The sequence below is a fragment of the Amphiprion ocellaris genome, chromosome 23, assembly GCF_022539595.1.
Source record: "Amphiprion ocellaris isolate individual 3 ecotype Okinawa chromosome 23, ASM2253959v1, whole genome shotgun sequence".
NCBI classification, from domain to species: Eukaryota; Metazoa; Chordata; class Actinopteri; family Pomacentridae; genus Amphiprion; species Amphiprion ocellaris.
Window position 1 is genome coordinate 12,644,588 of NC_072788.1, and position 26,341 is coordinate 12,670,928.

At 38.0% G+C, this 26,341-nt stretch overlaps 1 protein-coding gene and 1 long non-coding RNA gene across 3 annotated transcripts; both read left to right on the forward strand.

Moving 5' to 3' along the window:
- Positions 1–6,266: 6,266 nt before the first annotated feature.
- Positions 6,267–17,623, forward strand: zgc:92594 (uncharacterized protein LOC436996 homolog). Of its 2 annotated transcripts, XM_023267996.3 has the most exons (9): positions 6,267–6,703; positions 7,916–8,741; positions 10,207–10,275; positions 10,394–10,502; positions 12,533–12,628; positions 14,841–15,074; positions 15,383–15,405; positions 15,803–15,951; positions 16,096–17,623. In XM_023267996.3, exons 2-9 carry the CDS (start codon positions 8,113–8,115, stop codon positions 16,386–16,388), a joined length of 1,602 nt encoding a protein of 533 aa, XP_023123764.2. In that variant the 5' UTR covers positions 6,267–6,703; positions 7,916–8,112; the 3' UTR covers positions 16,389–17,623. The 2 variants fall into 2 exon arrangements, with proteins under 2 accessions (XP_023123764.2, XP_023123765.2); XM_023267997.3 differs by lacking the exon at positions 10,207–10,275 and having other exon boundaries at positions 6,289–6,703.
- A 4,758-nt stretch (positions 17,624–22,381) lies between these two features.
- Positions 22,382–25,904, forward strand: LOC129348207 (uncharacterized). The gene is made up of 2 exons (XR_008600679.1): positions 22,382–22,769; positions 25,402–25,904. It is a non-coding gene; the product is annotated as an uncharacterized LOC129348207 (long non-coding RNA).
- Positions 25,905–26,341: the final 437 nt, after the last annotated feature.

Here is a 26,341-nt window from a genome sequence, read left to right on the forward strand (position 1 = left end):
AACGTGAATCTTTTTAGCTGGAGAATCAGAACACTGTTGACAGAAAAGACAGAAAAAGGAGATACAGAGGAGAGGGTCACATATCACCATGACAAAGGAAATGAAATGAAGGAAACTGCTGGTGGTTTTAGTCTGTTTGTGATGATATGATGTTACTCACTTTGGCAAAGTCACAAACGAGAGACGTTCCGTCGACTGTCCAGCTCTACAGGGACACTGGAAGTCTAACTTGCGCTCCTGCAACAGGGAACAGCACAAAGAAATATGTTTTAGTTGTAGTTATTCACAGATTACATCAGATTCACAGAGACATATGTGTTCATGCACACACTTTGTTGGAGTGTGAGAATAAAGCAGAAAGCAGCTCTTACTTTCAGGTACTCCTGCAGACACTGGCTCACTGAGCCTGCAGGTACCGGATCCAAAGAGAGGTTCAGGAACTCCTCCTTTCTCATGGATTCACATCCACAACTGCAGAAGAAAGAAAAAGTTCAGATGAAAACAAACTCACACATTTCCTGACACACATTCTGATTGTGAAATGTTCACAATAGCAAAAAACATTTAGCTTAGCATGACTGCCTTTGAAATAATGTCATGTGCACAGTCAACAATGTCAAAAGACTCTGATCTCCAACATCAATCACAGAGAAGAAAACTAAATGTGAGGAACAGTGTATACGTACCCCTGGCAGGTCCTGGTGCTCAACATTTCAAATGAAATATGAGCACCAACAGGGCAGGTGTAGGTGATGTCCATGATCGCTGCTTCTGCCTGCAGATCAAAGGACAGCTCCTTGATCATATTCAGCACACAGCTGAGGAACTCATGGGCATCCTGCACAGAAACATAGAGAAAAAAACAGGTTGAGAAGGTGAACATTAAACAAAAACTGTAAAACTACATCAGCAAAGACAAATGTGGTACTATGCTGCTCCTTGTATACAAAAAGTGTACTCACTTTTTGACTGTTGTCCAGGAACTCAGAGTTAAACTGAGCAACAGTCATTTTAAGGTCAGTCAACACCAGTTTTTTCTCCTCCCTGCTGTTGGAGAATCGACTGATTCCAGTGTTCCAAAACCCTCTGGAAAGAACAAAAGTAAAGAGATGAGAATGCTGTTTAGTTGTTGTCACTTCAGGTAAAGCTGCAAATTAGTGAAGAAACCAAAGAGAGACAGTGTGTGTGTTAGTGTGTGCAATGCTGTACCTGATAACCTGGGATCTCCAGTGAGAAGACCACAACTGCTCCTGGTTGTAGACCTCCTGCATGAAACCAGTCAGTGTCAGGAGGCCTTGCAGCGTGGAATTCATGTAACACGTCTGTGCCAGGTTGGGTAACCTTGAATCAAACCAGAAACAGGACAAAAGTCAGTATAGGACTCATTTTCTTCCCTTTAGACACATTTTAGCTGTACTTCAAACATGAACATTCATAGACTTTATGTGGCATATAAATGTGTTCAGTTTTCAAATACTTGGATGTATATGAGTGTTGAGTGTGTCCATGACTATCTTTGCTTACCCGAGGCAGACTAGCTCCTCACTGCAGAGGGTTCTGGTGCTGGTGGGATTGGCTTGGACCTGCACGCTCCCACCATGTCCCACTGGATTTGACTGCTTGGAAATTGGCATATCGATTTCTACAGTGATGTCAGGGACGGACTCCACGTCACTGTCACTGTCTTCATTGCACAAAAGACCGCCAATTTCAAACACGTCTGAATAGCCATCGGTCAACTTGTCCACCAAGTCGACCGTGGCAACCTCAGACAGAGTGCTGTTGTTGGCTCCGTTGTCATCTATTGGAGGCTTCACTTGTTTCTGTTAGGACCAGACAGAATAACACAGTTAAATACAGCAAACCTCAAGCACAAACTCTGGGTTTCTGCATGATGCATGGCATTCAGACTCCATGTGTTACTTTAACAGTTGTTCAGTAATAATACTTGCAACATTTAGCTCTGTGAAACATACTTTACGGAAAAACGATAAACACCGGCGCCACCATGGTGTCTTTTTTGTCCTCGTCTCCGTCGCCTCCTTCGTCTCCGTTGTCCCTGGGGTATTGGAGGCGGGTGAAACCTCCTGTTCCCTTTTGTTGACACTGGTGATAAAGGGAAATAGATTTTAGTTGAATTCATGATCCTGCTACGATGACTGGACCATTGCTACCTTGATCAAGTAAAAGTAAATATTTAATATGTTCACAGTCAGTCTGTGTCAGATCAGTCAGAGATCAGGAAATATTTTGATAAACTGTCTCACATTTTGTTCAGAATTTACTTATTTGTTATTTGGGACCCAAAACTAGGCTGCACAGTGGTGTAGTGGTTAGCACTTTCGCCTTGCAGCGAGAAGATCCCTGGTTCGCGTCCCGGCTTTCCCGGGATCTTTCTGCATGGAGTTTGCATGTTCTCCCTGTGCATGCGTGGGTTTTCTCCGGGTACTCCGGCTTCCTCCCACAGTCCAAAAATATGCTGAGGTTAATTGATTACTCTAAATTGCCCATAGGTGTGAATGTGTGAGTGATTGTTTGTCTCTATATGTAGCCCTGCGACAGACTGGCGACCTGTCCAGGGTGTCCCCTGCCTTCGCCCGAGTCAGCTGGGATAGACTCCAGCACCCCCCGCGACCCTAGTGAGGATTAAGCGGTGTATAGATAATGGATGGATGGGACCCAAAACTAACTTGTGTAAAATATTCTGTAGATATTGAACTCTTAAAATGGCTTCACAGCCTAGAATCCTAGCAGAGAATGTAAGCCAGCAAGTTTGAACGACAACAAGCTAATATAGCATAACGTGATTAGCTCAACCTATAGTCAGCTAGGTCGTCTTTTAGACAGATAATAATACATTTTCTAGTGCTGGTTTACTGTCATGTTACTGTTTTAGATTGTTGTGTACATAATTTCAGAAATTCAACATCAGCAAAGTTACAGTTTCAAAATCATTGATGTCACTTGTGTGTCTTCCCTCAAAGTCCTACTCTTACATTTTCATTTTACTGAATAAGTTTCTGATATTTTGTTTTTTCAGTCTAACAGAGAATCATCCACAGGTCTGTCTTTTGTCTGTTTCCTCACTAAATTTCATGTCTGTGTGAGATATATTTCTGGAGATATTGAACTCCTAAAATGGCTTCACAGCTTGGAAGATTAGCAAAGAATCAGTGCTAGCACGTTAGCATGACAACAAGCTAATACAGCATAAACGTTATTAGCTTAACCTAGAGTCAGCTAGTTCACCTTTTAGACAGATAATAGCACATTTTCTAGTGCTGGTTAGCTGTTATGTTAGTAAAAATATTTTACAGAACTTAGTTTTAAATGGCAAATAAGTGAACTCTGAACATGATCTGAGCTGGTGGAGAAACAGCCGCCTGAAATGACGACTGCTGACCTTGAATCAGTTTAAATTGAGGAACAGACAGTAAAAGAATTTCATACCTTTCTGCTGTCGCTGTCTCAAAAACAGGAATTTTAACAGGCGATGAAGACGTCTTGTCGGTGTCTTCGTCTACTGGAATCACTTGATGCCTGTTTTTCTGTTGGATATAGATACAAAAAAAACACACAAAAAAATCACTTAAACAGAGCTGAGACAGGCAACGTGCTGCATTGTTTGTTCAGTGGTTATTATTTGATATATTTAGCTTTGTTAAACCAAACTATATTTCAAAAAATGCAAATGGAAAAAGTCTGGCAGCAAAGATGCCAATTTTTTTAAAAGAAGAAAGTGATAGAATTTAACATTCAAAAACTAGCATTTAAATATTGTTTTTTTCTGTGATTTTACGAATTATCTGTACTAAGAAAACAGAGAAATCTGGAAAATAACAATAAATTGTTAAAAATTAAGTGAAGTGTACCTTAACACGACGGAGCCATCTGCAGCACCACCAAGTCTTTTTCTCTTTTTTCTCAGGTGAACCTGAGACTGTGGTGGCTGGAGTATCAGGGAAATCCTGATTACTCACTTTTTCCTGTTTAACAGATAGAAAATCACAGGTGAGGAAATGTGAAAGACAAGTAACTAATTGACTTACAGAAAAATTGCAACAAAAAAACGTGACGAATGTCAAAATTCTGTACAAATCATCTCAATACATGCAGTCAAATGAAGAGTTTAGACAACAGAGAATCAGATATTAACCTTTTTGCGTTTTCCGATGCAGCTGAACATCTTGGTATAGTTGTTGAGGTGTCTTTCTCTAAATGTCATGCTGTGATCTTCTTCTCAAGAACTCCTTGTCGCACTGAAGTCTTGAAGAGATTTTTACCGATTTAAAGATTCTAGAATGTTCTATTATGACATCAAAGATTTAAAAAACAACAAACTTGCTTCATTTTATTGCTGCTTTCAAAATGTGTTTACAGCCAATTATTTTATTCAGCTTGATGTCCCACAAGCAGTTGTTTGATATTATCTTAATATACTCAAGATTTATGAAGAATTAATACATTTATTTTGTGTTTTTTAATTTATTTTAACTAACGGTAGGAGTGTAAAGCTCCAGAAAGCTCAACTTTGTCAGTTCCTTAGTGAATCCTGAAAATAAATGTGTAAAATACAACCATTTAATGGTGGCTGGTGTCTGAGGTGACCACAGATTTAATATTGTAGCATAATACAGACATGTTGTAAAAACTTTCATGTGAACAGTTTGAATGAACTGAAGGGGTGGACTCACCTGTTCAGATGTTTCACATCCGGTTGCTGCCCAATGAACTCCTCAACTGGTTTATTTCATGGGAACAGCTTTTTTACTTAAGGCTTCATTTTCTCAAGTAAAACAGATGGTTTTGTTCATTAAAAAGTCGGACTTGACAGGAATTATTTTCAGCATTTGCCTTTACTGTATTCAGACTGATGCACAGTCACCCAACAAATGTTTATTCTGATCAGCTATCTGCTACACAGAGAACATCTGAAACACAGAGAATGAACCAAAAACACTTTGTTTTCCTTGATAATCTACTTTGATTTTCCAGTATTAGTTCCACCTGTGTTCAGGTACTTCAATTTCAGTTCAGTTTTATATTTATACAACAACAAACATTTATGAGGAACTTTTCAAATCCAGGTTACAAAATGCTTCACAAGGAAAGAAGTCATAAAATCATTAGAAATTAAAAGACAAATACAAGCACAACGTGGTGCTTAAAACACAAGAGAATAAAAAATCAAAAGACAGTTCAAAGAAAACAAAAAGTCAAATATAATCAGTTCAATGAAAGTATATCTTAAGAAGAGACATAAGATATTCAAAGGTTAGAAATATAACAAGGAAAGAGGCCAGCAAGTGTCTTAAAAGTGACCAGAAATCTTCAGATCTTTCTCTGAACATACTGGGAGTCAGTGTAACGAGGCTTCTTGGTTCTTGTTAAAAATCTGGCACCTGAATTCTAAAGTGTCAGGAAACTATAAAGACTGTTACAGTAAAAAAAAGCAAGATTAAATAAAAACAAGTAAAATGGTCTCAGTGTCTTTAAAATTAAAATATGCAGTGTTTTTTTAAAAAATCTTTCTGAGATGGTAAAAACAGGATTCCACAATCAAAACATCTGCTCGAGTTTGATCAAATGTAAAATCTAAAGGAAGAGCTTTCTGTTTTGTGGATGGATGCATTTGTTTGAGGCTGATGTCAACAAGCAGTGTACATTGAGGAGTTCTGGTGACCGGCTGGAGGTTTAGCTGCAATAGCAACAGCGTGACTCTTTAGGCTTTTTTGTAAATATTTAGATTAATCAGGTACATTTGTAACTGTTGTCTTATTTCTCTACTGGAAAGGCCTTGAGACCAATTTGCGTTTTTTAATGTGCTGTAGAAATAAGTAGGACTTGATTTGACTTCAGTTGTGTGCAATGGAAAGGGTTGATTAGATTTTTTTTTTGTTTAAAAATTTAATTCTACCATATTTAGTTTTTATTGTTTCCAACCATAGACTGTATATAAAGATTTTTTTTTTTTAAATCTTTATATACAGTCTATGTTTCCAGCTCCTAATCAAACAGATTTGTGGTCAAGGAAAAATATTGTACATTTCAAATGCTTGAAACTGATGAAACAAAAATGCCTTAGTTGTACACAGTAGCATAAACGGAAACGTTACTTCTTATCACAAAACAGGAAACATGATTTTATAAATCAAATAACATTCAGTGAACACAACAAAATTCAAACCTCAACATTGGAAAGACTGAAAACAAGTCAGAAATGTAATGTTTTTCTTGTAAAAGACATTAATAACAGCGCCCTCTGCCTTTAAGCACTGAAGCGATAACAGAACATTGTGTACATGCGGGATTTCCGAGGAGCCGTGAAAGCAGCATTTTCACCGCATCAACCTGCTCAGCAGCTTCTGTCTACTAGCTGCTCGTTTGTCCGCCGCACAGGTGTGTGTTCGCTCGTCCTTTTGTGTCACACACCGAAACCTCCAGATGAGAAACTAAAAGCCCAGTGACTGGAATATTTCCCCGGACAGGACTGGACTGTGTGTGGACACCGTGGAACGAAAAGAAGGCAGAGCTAGCGGGTCTTATCGTCACCATGTTAGCCGGAGCACGACAGGTGCACCGCGGCAACGAGATTTGAGATGTTAGCCGCATCCTGAGAGATACTGACCGCCTTTACAGCTCTGGAAATCTGTGTTTCAGCTCCACACAAACCCAGCTTATATATGCTGCTAACACAATCAAGGTAAGAAGCCTGTTTTGTCATATTTTGCGTGAGCTCATCACTGCCCCAGCAACTCAGCCACGGGGGGAGATTAGTGTAGCAAGTGCGGACAAGTTAGCTAATTGTCGGTTGACGTTAACGGACAGTTGGTGCAGCCATCGGCAGCAGCTAGCTGCTACATCCACGGTGTTCAGAGCCGCTTTAAAGGCCTCTGTGACAGGTGGAGGGCTGGAAACACCGCCCACTATCACTTTAGTCTCATGTAAACAGCACCGAGCCGCTTATCTGGAGGTCATAGCATTTAAACAGAGCACAGAGGCTGTTTTCAACAAGTTTTCAACAGCGTAGTGTGCTTGGAAGTTTGTCATAAGGCCACAGTAGCTTTTACTTTCATTTCTAACCTTTGTTGAATCATATGTAGGAAGAAGGAAGTGACACAGAGCTCAGTGGAGGGAATCAGTGCTCAGTTACACATGATATAGTCTTGTTTATATTCCTAATTTCCTAAATCAGCCATCTGTTTTGTCCATAAACTCTTGGTACACTGGAAAAAACCAAAGGGGATGTATGCAAATAGCTTGATTTAGCTTATTATCAGTTCTAAAAGCCAACAACAGTAGGTTTACTATCACATATGAGGAAATATGCACATTTGAGAGAAGGGGGCTAGTAGCTTCTTGACATTTTTGCTTGAAAAATCCCTGAAACAGTTAATCAGTTCACTACAAGTACCTGCTGGGAAATTTTCTGTCAAATATCTAATCAATTAATCCTTTGGCATTTTAATGGTGTAAATGAAGAGGGCTGAAACTATTAACTCAGTTAATCTATTAGTCGCTTAACAGAAATAACAATTATCATAATGAAGCATCTCAGTCAGTCAACAAGCACCAATGCCAAACGTTTACTATTTCCAGTGAGGGTTTGGTGCATTTCTGTTTGACATTACAATAAGATCTCAGTGTTTTGGACAGGAATTTGAAGACGTGATTTCAGTCTCTAGAAAATTGTGAGAATTTTTATTTGTTTATTTATTTAATTTTTCAGATCTTACCGTCTAAATATTTCATCATGAGCAAACTGTCAAAACGGCCAATAAATTATAAAGTAAATGGTGAAATTTTTTAAAAAATGATTTCAGCTACTTTTTTGTTTTGTTGGACCATGACTTCTACAATAAATCAAAATTGTTGTCCACTGACTTTAACAATCTTTCTTTTTTGTTTCTTTCAGCTGCCTGACCTCCATAAAAAGTAAACTTCTACATCAGGAAACCAGAAGTCTCTCTTCATCATCTTCTTTCTTATCCCTACCAGTTGATCCCTTTCTTCCACATCTGTCGCCACTCATCTTTCTCATCACTTTTTCATTTTGCACCACATCCGTCCATCTCCACCTCACCTCTCTGGCCTCACAGACTGAATATCAACATGGCCTCGGCCCCCTCAGAGCAGTCCAGTGTCCTGCAAGAGGAGCTCACCTGCCCGGTGTGCCTGGACTTGTACCGTGACCCCCATTTACTTCCTTGCGGACACAACTTCTGTAAGACCTGCCTCGATCGTCTAAAGCGACAAGCAGAGCGAGGCCGCTTCCGCTGTCCAGAGTGCCGCGACAGTCATCGGTGTAGCACCAACTTTCAGAAGAACTTTAAACTAGCCAATATTGCTGATGACTACCGTCACAGGCGCAGAGCTACAACTGCAGCTGCTACAGCTTTAAAATCCAGGGAACTGCTGTCTTCTGTAGCAGCGCAGTCAGCCAGGAGCGTGTTTGCTGTTCCATGTGATTACTGCCCTTCAGTCGCCACCGAGGCCTCAGGCATCAGCGCTGCTGGGGACGGACCCTCCGCTGCTTCTGTTTCTCAGGAAGGAAGTGTCAAGCAGGAAGCTGCCGCTGCGTCGATGTTTGCTGTGAAGACGTGCTTGAAGTGCGAGGTGTCGATGTGTCAGGAGCACGTAAAGCCACATCTGGAGCTGCCAGCGTTCCGTGAGCATCCTCTTACAGAACCGATGAATGACTTCTGGAAGAGGAAGTGCCCAGACCATGATGAGATATTCAGGTAGGATGCATGTTTTAGATTGTAGGTGTTCTTGAAAAGTCTGAGTGCTTGTCTGTCAGTCACCAGTCACTAGTTTGGCCATATATCACACACCATTCTGAGTCAGTGTTGGTTAGCTGATGCCTTTGAACAAGTGTGTGATGTGAACTAGAGATGCAGGATAGATTTGGGAACCTCTTCTTAGGGTACCTGTTTATGCTGGTTCCCAGTGCTCCCTTCAACCCACATTTAAGATCTGTTCACCACACTGCAGATACGTGTTTGTGTTCAGGGTTGTAACTAAATATTTGTCATTAATTGTTCCAGGTTTTCCTGAACGTTTCTGCCCCCAACCCCCTAAAATAACTCGTCACCCCCCTCTTTCCCCAGAGGTTGTTGAAGCATGCAAACATTGTGTGCAGATGAGCACGAACACTACAAAGCCTATCCAAACACTGGCACTATCGCCAACACAAAAGAACACAACAGCCTAACAACCATATTATTAATAGTAGTTCAGGCTGGTGGCAGAATACATCAGTCAGACTGAGCTCCGTGTGTAAACTGTACTCAGTAAACAGACAATATGTAGGAGCACAGGTGATATTTGTGTGTGCATATACAGAGCAGCGTTTTACTACTATGTTTATCACTTGAAACAAATATGGCTAAAGGAAATTTTTTCTAGTGATTTTAAAATTTGATTTGATTTTTAGAAATCAATTTGCAACTCTCCCATTGGGTCCCTGCCACAACTTTGGGAACTCTTGAATTATTCTGCTAATTGCTGGCAAGAGACAGCAGCAAAATCTTCACATCTCTGCAGCTAGAACTAGTGAAAAATTCAATTTTATCAAATTATCAAAATACGTAATTCTGTGCTGCTCATTTTATCAATTAATCACAAACATGATTGTTCCTGTGGCACAAAAAAACGTAGTCAGCAGTCACCGATAGAATAATGAGAAAACTCTCTAATGTAATTGAGAATAGAACTAGATCCGTTACATCTCACTGAATCCAGTCTTTCTAATAATATCATTACTGATCCAGCTGTTTACAATAGTGCATCCCAAATATGAAAGAATCCAAACCGTTCAATTAAAAATTAAATGAGCAGTAGCACTTTGTTCAGCTGAATGTTTATAGTTTTGGTTGACATGAATGTATATACTGCAAGATAATTGTACTAGGTTTTTTTTCTCCTTTAAACATAGTCTATTTTTGCAAATTATTATTCTTTACGTGTCTAAATGGAACAGTTTTTACGCCTACTTAATACGCTTCATTTTTTCCAGGAAGTAGTTGTATTTTTTGCTGCATTACAGCATCACTTCATTGTTGTCATTATCATTCATTCTTTTCTGGTTGCAAAGAGAAGTCTCAGTGGCTAGTTTCAAGTTTCCTTTAATACAGCACAGTGTTCTTGTTATAAGTTATGGTCCCACTTGGGATAAAACAGACGGTAAACTGGTGTATGTTTTAGGTCATGGATCAGCCACTTTCAAAAGACCCAGATGGTGACGGCCAAAATCCAAATTCAAAGCTTCAAACGGTAGTCCACAAACCAACGGATGACCCACAGTGGCTTCGTCCATCTTTTACATGCACTCCATGGTTTCAAGAAAATAGTTTTTTTTACATGTTTTTTTTAACTTGGTTTGCAATTCCAGGTACTACTGCATGGATGACAAGATGTGTGTGTGCAATGCTTGCACCATAGAGGGATTACACTCGGGACACACAATCAAGACCCTGAAAAACACAATGAAAGATCTCAAGGTACACTTTCCATGACCATAGGGCTTTCTTCTCAGTTTGTATTAGGATTGTCATATTTTGGGTTGGAATAGCTGTGTGGTATGTAGAAGTTAGTTTTATAAAACAAACTTCCAAATTTAAGATGCTGACGTTCAGAAATAAACGTGCTCTCCGGCTTTTCCGTTCAGCTTAACCACCTTTTCATGTGTTGCCTTAGACGTAGTCCAGTGATGAATCTGGAATCCCGATGAATGAATCCTGTCAGTTGTTGGCTCATGGTGAATGAATGAAGGCAGTCATGTGATTTTGAGGACTTTCTATAGGGGCGTTCAAGTCACTTCCTCTTCTTTCATTCTTCTGAACAGAGTGACAATGAGATGCTTCCAGTTCATCACTGTGGATATTTAGTCCACAAGGGAAAATATCTAATTTCACCAACAAGGCAGTCGAGTATTAAAACTCTCAAATAGTGCTTTCTGTTGTTTATAGCCAGATGGACTGTATGTAGTAATGAAAGATCCTCCACACGAGTGTTGATCCCTCCTGTAACGTCACAGGCAGTTTCTAGTGTTTGCCTGATGACTTCTGGTCATTTTCTGCTCTGATTAAATAAAGCCTTCAACCAACAGGAAAGTTTTGCACTTAAGAACGGCTAAATCAGAGATGGCTGTACAGTGTTTTTTCTGCTTTGGTGCTGCTTTCTATGATTGAATGGTATAAGTAATGTTTTCCATGAGCTTCAGATATTTGACATTTCTCAGAGAGAGCTAACCCTTACCCCCATTATTATCTAATAATCTGTTTTCTGTGTTTAAATGTCTTGTTTTTATCGATAAACAGTCTGAAACTCAAATATAGTCAACTTACAGTGATATTACACAGAAAGAAAACCAGTAAATCAGCACATTTATATGATCTGGATTTTTTGTGCTGAAAAGTAAACCAAATCTTCTACTATGAAGCCGGCATTCTTGACAAGCATTGGATGTTTTGATTCTCAGGAAATTATTGAAGACAACAGAATGTTTGACAGTCATTGGTCTCTAGAAATGCAGTATTGTTTCATGTAAAATAATATAAGGATAATACTGAAAGCCAGTCAATCTAAGGCAGACAAAGTCCTAACAATAAAAAGAAGACTGTGTGGAGATGAGATGTTTAAGTGGGTGGGGATTATTGTTTCAAAGTCCACTTAACTTTTTAACCCTGATGTGCAGTGTGTCAGTATGGAATAACAGCAGTGCCATAATAAAAGATGAATCTGTTTGTCCTTTTTTTTTTTTTTTTTTTTAAAAAAAAGGAAATACATGTGTAAATATAAACAGGAATAAATTATAATGAATAATTCTGTTTAAAAAGGAAAGAAATGTGTAAATATAAAGAGTAATAAATTTAAATAAATAAATCTGTTAAAAAAATAAGGAAATAAATGTGCAAATATAAAGAGTAATGAATAAAAACAACAAAAATATATTAAAAATATGGAAATATGATGGCAAATTTTGTCTTTGCTTTTCCCTTTGTTTTTTCCCTTTTTTATTTTTTTTCAGGTATTGACGACTCACCCTGGACACCCAATGCCATTTGATTGACAGCTCAGTCCATCAAGTTAAAGCAAAGAGAAAAGGGAAAAGCAAAGACAAAATTTACCTTTATATTTCCATATTTTTAAATTAATGTATTTTTTATTTATTCCTCTTTATATTTACACATTTATTTCCTTATTTTTTAACAGATTTTAATTTATTCTTTAAGTTATTCCTCTTTATATTTACACATTTATTTGCTTTTTTTTTAACAGATTTATCTTTTATTATGGCACTCCTGTGATTCCATAAGTCAGGAGATACCCACTGTCCATTGGATTTGGGTAACTTATGCCTCATATTGTGCTTCAAAGGGTTACACTGGGAACAGGATAAGAAGCAATGGCACTAAATGAGTCTTTGTTGCTCATTAGTAATCAGTCTCCCTTTTAACTTCTACTTTTAAAATGTAGAATTCTGTCGCTCCATCATTTCCATTTAACACTTGCCTCGTCTTGTTTCCAGGGAACGCTGGATAAACAGATGTACAGGGTAGAGAGGAAGTACAGCATGGCAGAGAAGAAACTCCAGGAGCAGAAGGAGAAGGAAAGACAGAATAAGGTAAAACTGCAGAATTCAGACCAGTTTTCATTTCACTTGTTTTACATTTTAATGTTTTTGTGATTGCAGTCACTGATACATTGTGAGCATTTCAGAAAACACTGGCAGACAGGATGCTTAGATAAGATAAGCCTTTATTAATCCCACAGTGGGGAAATTTGCAGCAAACTATACTTTGCATTGGTAAATGACAACACATTATTCAGCATAGTGTAACTTCAGTATCAGTTTTTACACTCTTCTTCAATTTACACACACAGTTGAAACAATTTTACTTTGTATGTAGTTATTTTATTGTTTTAGTCTTTCCAGTTCGAGATGGAAGTCATGGCTGCTGCAGCTGAGGATTAATATTCTAATTATCACTACTAAATGTGCTGGTTCATGGGGTCATTGTGTCCATAAAACACCAAAAAAACTAAAAAAACTGAATAATTTCAATTTTTCTTGAAAAATGACCAAATTAGTTCCCGATTAATGTTTTATCAATTGATTATTCATTGGAGCTCATGTGTTAAACCTGCTACTGCCAGATTTATGGCTAACTTTTAGTTTGTGCTTAAACACAATGTCTGTGTGAGGAAACGAAAGAAAAAATGAAGTATACATGTTTTGAAGTATAATAAACTTTCAACTCGTGAGACTGCATTCTGTAAACCGGGGCCCGACCGATATGGATTCTTTAAGGCCGATGCTGATTCCGATATTTGGCAGAAAACAATTCCAATTGGGTGATTAATTTAAAAAATATATAATGACTAAAATAACTTCTTTTTTGGTCCCTTAATGCTAACACCAACAAAAATATGAATTACAGGCAGAACATTTTACTGTTTTACGATACTTGGTCCTTTAGTATTTGTTTAACTTTACAACAGAGAGGAATTTTCAAGTACAAAACCATGCAAGAAAGCATTAAACCTCTGGGAAATTATAGAACCTTAAAAGAGTCAATCTATAAATGAGTTATGAAATACATCTGGTCTCATACTTCTTGTTGCAGCAGATTAGAGGTAGGTTATAAATAAATGCTGTATGTAAGCAACATAATGAGTAAAATTACTGGTAAAACATTATTTCTGCAGCCCTCTGATGCCCTTTAAATCACATTTTCTCTACTCCATTATTTTCTTTGCCATGAAGTCAGGACTCCTATGAACCAAAATAAAAACCAGAGACGCCTTTCTCAGATGTCAAACATGTCGTCTTTGACAGAGTTGCATTTTAAACATATAATGGTCATAAATAGTTCGACAATAATGTTCCTCCATAACAACACAGTGAGTTGCTGTTACAGCCTGGATCACGTTCTAGTATTTTCTGACAAAGTAAAACTAAGAGTGACATCATGACAGTTGCTGAAGACAGAAAGCACAGTTCATCTTTTGAACTGAATAAACCCCCTCTTCGTTCACATCGCTCCTCCTTAAATGCACCTCAACGTGCAGCTGACGGAGTGATGAACAGTTGTTCTGTACTCTTAAATATTTTGTACACATACTTTATTTCTGCAGTTACTTACTGGCTTTTGAGCTCTTAGCCAACACTATGCTAGGCTGGCATAACTACAACGATGTTATTGCTAACATAAACAGACAAGGAGTAACTTAAGCTAGGTTAGCACAACTTTAGCAATGCAATGTTAATGAAAAGCATGACCAACACAACGAAGCAAGCGCCACTCGTCATAACACATGGCAAAAAGAGTTAAACTGAAATGGGAGACATGTTGAGTCATTGTTAATTTCACAACATCGTCCTGAACTTACCTGTCGGCAAACTCCTCTCGGCATTTAACAGCGAAATTAAGAATATATTGGCGTTTAATTGACAAAATTCCGGCCAATGATGATTATTTTGAAAAGGGCTATAATTGACCGATTTAATTGGCCGGCCGATGAATCAGTCGGGCCCTACTATAAAATACCTTCTGGAAATTTTACAACTGCGCATCCTTCACAGATTTTCTTTAATTATGCTCTAAATTAGTGTTAAAGAATCTTTTGTGACCTGTGTTTAACTTCCAGATTCTTACCCTGCAAAACATATTGTACAAACACTGCTGCTTTAAACATTAACTAATAAATTATAAATTTACATTAATGTATTCAAAAGCTATTGACAAATTTCTTTAATATTTCACAGTACTGTGTCCTTCTCTCCTAAAATAAATCCACTGCCCTCCTTTTTCTGTTTTCCTGCTCTTATGTAGAAGTTCATGGATGACTCGGAGCAGTGCCTGACCCGACTTGGTGAGGAGATGAAGGCCAAAGTCCTCCGCTTCATCCTCCGACTGCGAGAATGCACACGTACTCACTGTGACACCAACGGGCCGGCGATCCAGAAGAACATCTCCAGGATCTGTCAGGACCAGGCCCGACTCCAGGAGGTCCGCTGCGGCATCGAGAGCCTCATGCAGGAGAACGACCCTTTCCGCTTCATCGAGGTCAGATGCTCTCATCACACACACAAGATAATAGAGATTAATGTAGCGGTTTGAGACTTCCACTGGAGTTTGCCATGTCAGAAATGTAGCATTGGTGTTTTCAGCTCTAGAAGAAACACTGTGATAGCTTTATGTTTGTAACACAAGTACATTACAGAAACAAAAATACAATTTATAGCTGATGTTTTTACATATGATGCCTTCAATCTCGCCCTTTGTGCACACAGTGTTTTTGTAGTAGTAGCTTATTCTTATGACTTCAGTTGGCCTGTTTTTGGTTCAAGCATCTGTTTTTGTCCCATTTTCAGGCTTATAAGACAACAGGAAAACAGTAAGTTCTGCTTTTGGATTTCTTCAGTTATTTTCGTCATTTCTCAGTTGACTAATTCATGATTTTGTCTATCTAATGTCCGAAAAGAGTTTAGAATGCTCATAAAAATGTCTCACAGCCCAAAGTGATAAGTTTTGATGTCTTATTTCACAAAAAAGTATCACATTTTGACATTTAAGAGGCTGTGTTGGCTAATTTTGCTTTAAAATTCCAAAAGTCATAATTGGTTTTCAAAATAGTTGCCAGTGAGTCTTCTGTTGCTTGATTAGTCAGCTAATTGATCAATTACTGAAGCTTTAGATGTAATATAATTTGTAAACAAAAGAAAAGTCTGTAAAAAAATTGTTAAAATCCAGTCAGAAAAGCCTTTGTTCATTTTTGTGTTTGTATGTTTTAGGTGCCGTAGGCAGCTAAGGAAAAACATGTTCTACCCAGAGTACGTCGACATGGAGACGGAGGTTCTTGGAGTGATGATGGAGGAAGAAATGAGAAAATTCCTGGATGAGGAACTACCGTGTCACATTGTTGCTGCCATTAATTCCCTCTGTGAGACATTTTTGATGTTTTATTTTTGTCATTCTGTCAAAAATACTGAGTGATAATCTGTCTGGGCTAATTGACTTGAAATTGACCGAAACACCAGAGTTCCAGAGCTCAACAAACTTTGTCTTTTTTCTGTCCACACTTCAGGTCACCTTCCAGACCTTGAGGAGGAGGAGGAGCAGGAGGATAACGAGGAAGAGGCTGTGGAGGAGGAAGAGGATGACGACGACGACGACCTCGATGACAGCAGCGAGGAGGAAATGAGGAGCGAGGGGGAGGAGGAGGACGAAGAGGAGGAAGACGAGGAAATCCACGATCAGGATGAGCTGGCTGATGATCTCTACAGCCCTGGGGAGGAGGAGGAAGAGGAGGAGGAGGAGGAAGAAGAAGAAGAAGTGGAGGATGGAGAGGAGGAGGACGAAGAGGAGCGAGGGGTTTAACCAAGGATGTGATTTATATACATATATTTTTACACTTAACAAAGCACTATAAATTTGATCCGTAACCGTGGGTGAGTGCAGCAGATGTTGAAGTTCTGCGCTCATCTTCTCTTTGAATGTCTCATGTACAGAAAAGGACTCGAGCTGCTGCCACATTATGCCTCAATATTCCGACAGACGGAGCTTTGATTCAGCAGGACTTCAAACTAACTGCAACAATGTGAATCTCACGCTAAACCTGTGTTGCATACTACTAAACGTAGTTAAGGTGCTTTACATTAGAAGGCATTTGCTGTATACAGTACGCACACACACAAACGTGAATGTATCAAGACAAAATGTGGCTGGAAGGATTCAAACTCAATTTGGCCAAACCTTTGCATGACTGTGATGCTGGATTTTCTACCACTTTGCTAAAAATGTTACCAAAATGTGACGAATTTGCCTTCAAAACATTGATAGATTTGATCAAATTTTTCTCCCGAGAACTTTCTCCAGGATTTTTGATACAACTGGTGCAGAGAGAAAGGTCGGTCCTTCAGTTTACCAAGCATAGATAAGAAAAGTTTGAATTCCTTCAGTTTCCCAGTTTTCCATCACCACAGAAAGCCTTTTGATGAGTTGACTCGAGAACCAGGCCAGCTAAAAGACAGAAAGATGAGCAAATACAGTGGCATGAAAAAGTATCTGAACCCTTTGGAATTTCTCACATTTCTGCATAAAATCGCCATCAAATGTGATCTGATCTTCATTAAAATCACACAAATGAAAAAACAGTGTCTGCTTTAACTAAAACCACCCAAACATTTATAGGTTTTCATCATTTTAATGAGGATAACATGCAAACAATGACAGAAGGGGGAGGAATAAGTAACTGAACCTTCTGCCTAAGGAGGCTTTGAGAGCAATTAATACTAATTTTTACCAAATAATTTAAGTCAGGGGTGTGTCCAATCACTGAGGAGTGGCTTAAAGCTGCCCTGCCCACTATAAAACACACACCTGGTAAGAATTGCGTCTTGATGAGAAGCATTGTCTGATGTGCACTATGGCTCGCTCAAAAGAGCTCTCTGAAGACCTGCGATCAAGAATTGTTGATTTGTATAAAGCTGGGAAAAGTTCCAAAACCATCTCTAAAAGTCTGGATGTTCATCAATTCACAGAGAAATTGTCTACAAATGGAGAGAGTTTGGCACTGTTGCTTCTCTCCCAAGGAGTGGCCGTCCACCAAAAATGATAACAAGAGTTCAGCGCAGAATGCTCAGAGATTTAAAAAAGAACCCTAGAGTGTCTGCTAAAGACTTACAGAAATCACTGGCACAGTGCAATATCTCTGTGCATACATCGACAATATGTAAAACACTGGCCAAGAATGGTGTTCATGGGAGGACTCCACGGAGGAAGCCACTGCTGTCTAAAAAAAACATTGCTGCACGTTTAATGTTCGCAAAAAGGCACTTGGACACTCCACAGAACTTCTGGCAAAATATTTTGTGGACTGATGAAACGAAAGTTGAATTGTTTGGGAGGAACAGACAACGTCATGTATGGAGGAAAAATGGAACAGCTCACCAACATCAACACCTCATCCCCACCGTGAAGCATGGTGGAGGGAGCATCATGGTTTGGGGCTGTTTTGCTGCCTCAGGGCCTGGACAACTTGCAATCATTAATGGAAAAATGAATTCAAAAGTTTATCAGGATGTTTTGCAGGAAAAGCTGAGGCCGTCTGTCAGACAGTTGAAGCTAAAAAGAGGATGGATGCTGCAACAGGACAATGACCCAAAACACAGGAGTAAATCAACTTCAGAATGGTTTCAGAAGAACAAAATACACGTTCTGGAGTGGCCAAGTCAAAGTCCTGGCTTGAACCCCATTGAGATGCTGTGGCATGACCTCAAGAGAGCGATTCATGCCAGACATCCCAGGAATCTGACTGAACTGCAGCAGTTTTGTAAAGAGGAATGGTCCAAGATTGATCCTGATCGATGTTCCAGACTGATCTGCAACTACAGGAAACGTCTGGTTGAAGTTATTGCTGCCAAATGGGGGGCAACCAGATATTAAATACAAAGGTTCAGTTACTTATTCCTCCCCCTTCTGTCATTGTTTGCATGTTATCCTCGTTAAAAATATGAAAACCCATAAATGTTTGGGAGGTTTTAGTTAATGCAGACAGTTTTTTTTCATTTGTGTGATTTTGACAAAGATCAGATCACATTTGATGGTGATTTTATGCAGAAATGTGAGAAATTCCAAAGGGTTCTGATACTTTTTCATGCCACTGTACACCAGGCCAGCAACAATCCACTACAACAAGTCCTGTGTGTGGGGTTGTGATTGTTTCATGCAAGAGTTAAGCATTGCAAGCCAAAGAGAAAGGGTGTGTGTGTGTGAGTGTGTGTGTGCATGGATACATTGAAAAATTTGCTTGGCATGATGTTACAAAAAGAAATGCAGTGTGTTAACTGTTTACATAGGCTGCAGAATGACTTTGCTTTTCATAGTTACGTTTTAAAAGCAGTTAATGCGTTGTTTAAAACATGTCAAATGTTCCTATGCACAGTTCATACATTACTCTGAAAATATCAGGAGATATGGGATTTTGCACTTTACTACAAAAATGCTATGTTAGGCCTGAAATATTTGAGTGTTCAAAGTAGATTTTCATTTTGATACGAGTGATTTTGTGAGGGGCCAAACTGATTAAATGATAACTACATAATAACTAATAAAGGCAGTTGAATGTGCACAGTTATCAAGTTGTTGGCACTTTTGAAATATGAAATAGGAGAAGGTTTGACTTTGGTTTGACTGCTCTGCTGTCCTTTACTTCACTTTTGCCGTCCACTTTGAGACGGGATTTGTCAACTCATTTGCTTATGAAAATTCAGTCCAGTCATCAGAACGTGTCTAATGTGTTAAATGTCAACAGGAAAAAATCTGATAGCTAATTTGGTTTACTTTAGAGACAAGATGCAAAGGTGTGCTGAAATTTTCACCTCTTTTCATGAGATAGATAGAGACAAATAGATAGACCAAACGTCAGAAAAATATCTACAGTATTACCTATATTCATCCTAAATGTCAGGCCTGATTACACTGTAAATTACAAGAAACATGAAGGCACACTATTGCTGTTACCACAAACATACAATTACATGTATATGGAGTGTATGATCCAGATAAATGCAGACATACACTAAAATCTATTCAACTATTGCATTCATTTATGTATTGCCAGAGAAAGTCCTGCTCACTGTGTGATCGCCTCATGACTCTGATATCAGGCAGTCAGTTTTTTAAGCAGCTTCAAGTTCTTATCAGTATAACAAACCACTTTTTCCCAACATGTATTTATTGCCTCATTTATGCAGTTCAGTGTTTAATTCATAGCCATATTTATTTGTTTGAGAGGCATATTTTTTCATGCATTTGTTTATCTATTTTAAGTGGAGAAAAAAAAGGCATGCCATAGGTTATTTGTCAGTCCAGTTGTTTTTATTGCTGGAAAGAGCTTTGAGGTATGGAATCACAGGAGTGCCATAATAACAAATAAATCTGTTAAAAAAATAAGAAAATAGATTTGTAAATATAAAGAGGATTAAATACAAGAATAAATGTTAAAAAATCGATAAAAAAATAATGAAATGGATGTAACTATAAAGAGGAATAAATGAAAAAAATATTGAAAAATACGGAAATATAAAGGCAAATTTAGGCTTTGCTTTTCCCCTTTCCCTTTGTTTTTTACTTTTGTTTTTCCTTTTGTCATTTGCCTTTTCCTTTTGTCATTTGCTTTATCCTTTTTGTCATTGCTTTTTTCATTGTGCCTTTGCTTTTACTTGATGGACGGAGCTGTCAATCAGATGGCTTTGGGTGGGGCTTTATGTCCAGGGTGAGTAGACAATACCTGAAAAAAATAGAAAATGGAAAAAAAAAGGACAAGGGAAAAGCAAATACAACATTTACCATTATAATTTTAATGTACTTTTTAGTTTTTTTAATTTATTACTCTTTACACATTTATTTCCTTATTTTAACAGATTTATTTTGTATTTCTTTTATTTTTTTTCCTCTTTATATTTATACATTTATTTCCTTTTTAACAGATTTTGTTATTCCTCTTTATATTTATGCATTTATTTACTTTTTTTTTTTTTTTTAACAGATTTAACTTTTATTATGGCACTCCTGTTATTCCATATTAAAGGACCAGTTTAACTCATAATGCAGTTTTCCACCTGCTAATTAGTAACTGCAGCCTCAATACTGTGACTGAAATGTTAGTAGCAAATTAAGATGACTTAATTTAATTAATGAGGGTTATATTGTAAGATAATAGCTCATAGGATAACTGCAAAAAAGAATAACTATTTTATTGACAAAACATTTCATGTTAATGATAGTCTAAATCAGGATATTAGACATACAAAACACACAGCCTGAACATCAAAAGCATTAGGTTCGTGTACGGATCTGGTAATTGGATTTTTCCGTTCTGAAACGGGTATTGAAAAACAAAAAAACGAGTGGTTATTTGATTTTCGTTTTAAAATACAGAAATTTAAATTGAAATACAAGGCGTTTTTCCTTTTCATGATCAAAAAGGGATATACGATTTTTTTTAAAATGCTTTGATTTTCGTTTTATATTTAGAATAACAAGAAAGTAAAATCAGTAAGAGACAGAAACGAAATAAGGTCCGTTTTTTTCATTTTCTGAGACCGGAAGTGGTCATCAGCAAGTGTGGAGCCAAACAGAGTACGGTGCATAGACTGTATATACATTTTTTTTCGTGAGTTTTCATGGTCAAAATGAGAGATCGGGTGGCCGAAAATACATCAATATTTAATTTTATATAGAGCGTTAAAGTTTTGCGAAGCCGGGGGGGCGGGGCTACTTGATTGACAGTCCGGTCTGGAATGATTGACAGGTCCTATGGAGGAAGCAGCAGAGACTCTGCTCTCCTCGTTTGGATTAATTCTGATATAATAACTGTTGGTTTATTTATCGGTGCAGCAGCAGAACATTTTCCACAGATAGTTTTCCTGCCCGTTGCCTTGTTTCAACCAGTTTTCTACCTTTGGCTGATTCTACCAGCAGACACTGAAAGGACTCTGATAGTTTGGTAAGTAAATGTTTATTTTCGTATCGGTGCCGCTTTTAATGCACTTTATATGCAGCTTTAGTGTCAGATGTAACGTGTGCCATGCACTCCAGATGTTGGTGGAGTTTGTTTCAGTGTGTGTTGACCAGAGAAGAAAGTTAGCATAGTAAATATTAGCTTTAATGTTAGTGATGCTAACCGAGCTAGCTGCTCAATCGCAGCCTGATTAAAGCTAACGTAGCATCAAGCTAATGTGTTGAGTTTCATGTAAACAGCTGAAGTGTGTTGTGTTCCTGTAATGTGGTTCATTAAGTTCATAAAACTGTGGCTGGTTGACATTAATGTGATTAAAACAGTAACGTTAATGTTCTAGTTGTCAGTAATCAGCTTTAATTTGACACTAAAACAGACTGATAGTTTTAAATGACATCAGTTTCATTAATTTGTTGAAAATTGTCTCATTTGTTGTTGTGATGTTGCTGCTGATTCATTAAAAGCAGATGATCCGTGTTGAAGATACGTTTAGTTCTAGTATCAGAAGTACAAGAAGGAAAATGGAAGTTTAGTTCTGCTACATCAAAGATTTCAGGATTAAAATAACTAAATGAGTCTTTATGCCTCAAACTTTATTTTTACAATAAAGAAATAATGAAATAATCACAGATAATAAAAATATAAATAGCAGAGAAAACCTGAGAGAATAATTTCCTGAAAAGTCTGTGAAGGAAAAGCAGCTTTTTATCCTGAAAGATCAGAATCAGCTCCAACATCTGCATCTGACAGCATCAAGTCAACCAGAAAGAAAAGAAAAAAGAAAATGACTTCTTTCTGATCACATCTGTTCTCTGCTGCTGCTCACGTTCTTCACATTTATAGTCCACTTTTAAAAGTTCAGCAGACAGGTGCTCTGCTTTGGAGTGTGACGATGTCGTCGGTGATGTGGAGAGTGAAGTTTCCGTTTCACCCACAGCGTGCTTTAGGGCAGCCGGGTCGGACTTGATGTTTGAAATACTGACCGACAGCTCAGATTTAACTGTCTGTAGTTCCGTTTTGATGGGTGTTAAACTTTCACTGAAAGCCGCCAGGAGCTGGGTCTTTAAAATAACCGCCGTCTCGTTACAGAGTGAAAGTAGCAGTTCCTCCTTAAGGTCAGAGATTGCAGCATCTGAGGGCCTCTTCAAAAGAAGACGGAGTTGATGAAGGCGTTCTGGAGCAGGACCAGAAAGACCACGACCAAGCAGCCTTGAGATCTTAGGCAGCATCTCCCTGAGGTGGGTGTCAACGGTGTTCACGGTTAGGTCTGTGGTAATCCCGTCAAAAAACAAAACAGAAAAAAATCTAGATTATAAATCAACATGTAACCAAAGCACTCTGTGTATAACGCCATAGTATAGGATGTAGTTCAGAAAATGTCAAAGTATAGTATACTTTTCAAGAATACCATAGTATGGCCTGTAGTTCATAGTATAGCTTGGCAAAAAAAAAAACACGATTATTATGTGCTTCAAAAAGTGCAAAATGATAGGATGTTGCCTAAAATTGTCATGTATGATATGTGGTTCAAAAAATGTCATAGTGCAGTATATTTTCAAAATACTATGTTTTTCAAGAAAACATCAGAGTATAATATGTCATCTAAAAAATGCCATAGAATAATATTTCATTGCACAAGTAAAAGTATAGTAATTTTTAAAACTGTTCAAATTCTTATATGTTGCTAAAAAACAAAAAAAACTAAAACAAAAAAAATGTCATAGTAATATGTCAATTTAAAAAGCTTATAGTATAGAGTGTCGCCCAACAAACGTCATAGTATAGCATGTCGCTCTAAAAACGTCATAGGATAGCATGTCGCTCTAAAAATGTCATAGTATATCCTTTGGTCCAAAAAACATTATAGCATAGTATGTCGTCCAAAAAAACATCATGGTATAGCATGTCACTCTAAAAACATTATAGTATAGCATGTCGCTCTAAAAACGTCATAGTATAGCCTTTGGTCCAAAAAAACATCATAGTATAGCATGTCGCTCAAAAAACGTCGTAGTATAGCATGTCGCTCTAAAAATGTCATAGTATAGCATGTCGCCCAAAAACCGTCAGAGTATAGCATGTGGCTCAAAAAACGTCATAGTATAGCATATCGCTCTAAAAATGTCATAGTATAGCCTTTGGTTCAACAAACGTCATAGTTTAGCATGTTGCTCTAAAATCGTCATAGTATAGCATGTCGCTCTAAAAACGTCATAGTATAGCATGTCGCTCTAAAAACGTCATAGTATAGCATGTCGCTCTAAAGATGTCATAGTATAGCATGTCGCTCTAAAAACGTCATAATATAGCATGTCGACCAAAAAACGTCATAGTATAGCATATGGCTCAAAAAACGTCATAATTTAGCATGTCGTCCAAAGAACATCATAGTATAGCATGTCGCCCAAAAAACATCATCGTATGGCCTTTGGTTCAAAAAACGTCATAGTTTAGCATGTCACTCTTGAAACGTCACAGTATAGCATGTCGCTCTAAAAACATCATAGCATAGCATGTCGCTCTAAAAACATCATAGCATAGCATGTCGCTGAAAAAAACGTCATAGTATAGCATGTCGCTCTAAAAACATCATAGTATAGCATGTCGCTGAAAAAACGTCATAGTATAGCATGTCGCTTTAAAAACGTCATAGTATAGCATGTCGCTTTAAAAACGTCATCGTATGGGATGTCGCCCAAAAAACGTCATAGTATAGCATGTTGCTCTAAATACGTCATTGTTTAGCATGTCGCTCTAAAAACGTCATAGTATAGCATGTCGCTTTAAAAACATCATAGTATAGCATGTCGCTCAAAAAACATCATAGTATAGCATGTTGTCCAAAAAAACGTCATCGTATACCATGTCACTCTTGAAACGTCATAGTATAGCATTTCATTCTAAAAACGTCATAGTTTAGCATGTCGTCCTAAACACGTCATAGTATAGCATGTCGCTCTAAAAACGTCATCGTATACCATGTCACTCTTGAAACGTCATAGTATAGCATTTCATTCTAAAAATGTCATAGTTTAGCATGTTCACCCAAAAACGCCATAGTATAGCATGTTGCTCTAAAAACGTCATAGTATAGCATGTCGCTCTAAAAACGTCATAGTATAGCATGTCGCTCTAAAAACGTCATAGTATAGCATGTCACCCAAAAAACGCCATAGTATAGCATGTTGCTCTAAAAACGTCATAGTATAGCATGTCGCTCTAAAAACGTCATAGTATAGCATGTCGTCCTAAACACGTCATAGTATAGCATGTCGCTCTAAAACCGTCATAGTTTAGCATGTCGATCTAAAAACTCCATAGTATAGCATGTCGTCCTAAAAACGTCATAGTATAGCATGTCATCCTAAACACGTCATAGTATAGCATGTCGCTCTAAAACCGTCATAGTTTAGCATGTCGATCTAAAAACTCCATAGTATAGCATGTCGATTTAAAAACATCATGATATAGCATGTAGTTCTGAAAACGTCATAGTATAGCCTTTAGTCCACAAAACGTTGTTATGTCCCGGCTGTCTGAAGTAGGTGAGGAGCAACACAAAAACAGTCAAATGCTGGTTTCCAGAGGGTTAGACGAGTATTTATTTGAAAGAGTAAGTTTACAACAACACAACATGTGAGGGGGTTAAAAAGCAAATGGGTGTTAGTAAAATAAAAATAAATAAACAGAACTAAAAGTGAACTTCATGTTGACATTGATGCTCATTCCAACCAGGAACAAAGTAAAAGATAATCAATACGAAAAAAAACTCTTCCTGTTCACCTCTTCAAGCCCAAAAACACACCGCAGTAGCACCCTAAACTAAAACTACCAATGGGTTCCCTGTTTTCCTTTCTGAACAATTCAAAGGTCCCTCTCTATCTCCCCACACATCCACCAACCACTGGAACACATCTCCAAAGTTCTGCCGGGCCAGCTCAGCTTCCCCTCAGAAGAAGTGCTGCCACCTGCCAGATGAAGGAGCCTTTTGAGAGGCAGCTGGCATCGTGATTGGACTGTACTTTGGTCTGTTCCAATCCAGCTTCAGCTCCAGAGACGGCAGGCGGGACGAGTCAACGGAGGCCTGGTGGACGAAGGCATGCAGCTGAGTACAATCCAGAAAACAACAGAGGAGGAGTGCAGCGGCCCAGAGCCAGAACAAACAGAGTAGCATCGTATGTCTCTTAGAAAACATCATAGTATAGCCTTTGGTATGAAAAAACGCCATCATATACATCGTATATTGTACAAATAACAAGTCAAAGGAAAGAGACATACATTGTAGAATTGTAGTAATTGTGGGCTGACTGATTTACTGATTATCAGTATTTTATTTTTTACTGATTTACGGTAATAAATACATTTAAAAATGGCGCTACTTTGGCTCTGAACCTTTATCTACCTGTGGTCGCTCTGTCTTCTGGAGTGATTTGATTGGTTATACGTCACGAATAAAACTCCTTTAACTTAACATCTGTAAACAAAACAAAAACGTATCAACAAAGTTTTCTGTTAGAGTTTGTGTTCTTCTAAGTTTAACTCCAAGATTTTAAATACTTTCATTTACTGCAAATGAATATCTACTCCAAATGTCTCACTAATAATCATTATCAGCCTTAAAAACCCACAAAACACCCCTCTATACTCGACCACACTTAGTACAGTCCGGTTCCCCCTTCTATAAATCTGCTTGGAATCTTCCACTTCCTGTTTGTCAAAGTGGCCTTCTACCTGGACAGGTTTTGTTGGAGCTCATGCAACAAACATTTTGGGTAACTGCACTTTAATATGGATGGATGACACTGAATTA

Coding starts and splice junctions, on each gene's coding strand:
- zgc:92594 (XM_023267996.3), top strand. CDS start 8,113: ATGGCCTCGGCCCCCTCAGAGCAGTCCAGTGTCCTGCAAGAGGAGCTC. Junction 10,503..12,532: donor ACACAATGAAAGATCTCAAG/GTACACTTTCCA, acceptor TCTTGTTTCCAG/GGAACGCTGGATAAACAGAT. Junction 15,075..15,382: donor ACCCTTTCCGCTTCATCGAG/GTCAGATGCTCT, acceptor TCCCATTTTCAG/GCTTATAAGACAACAGGAAA.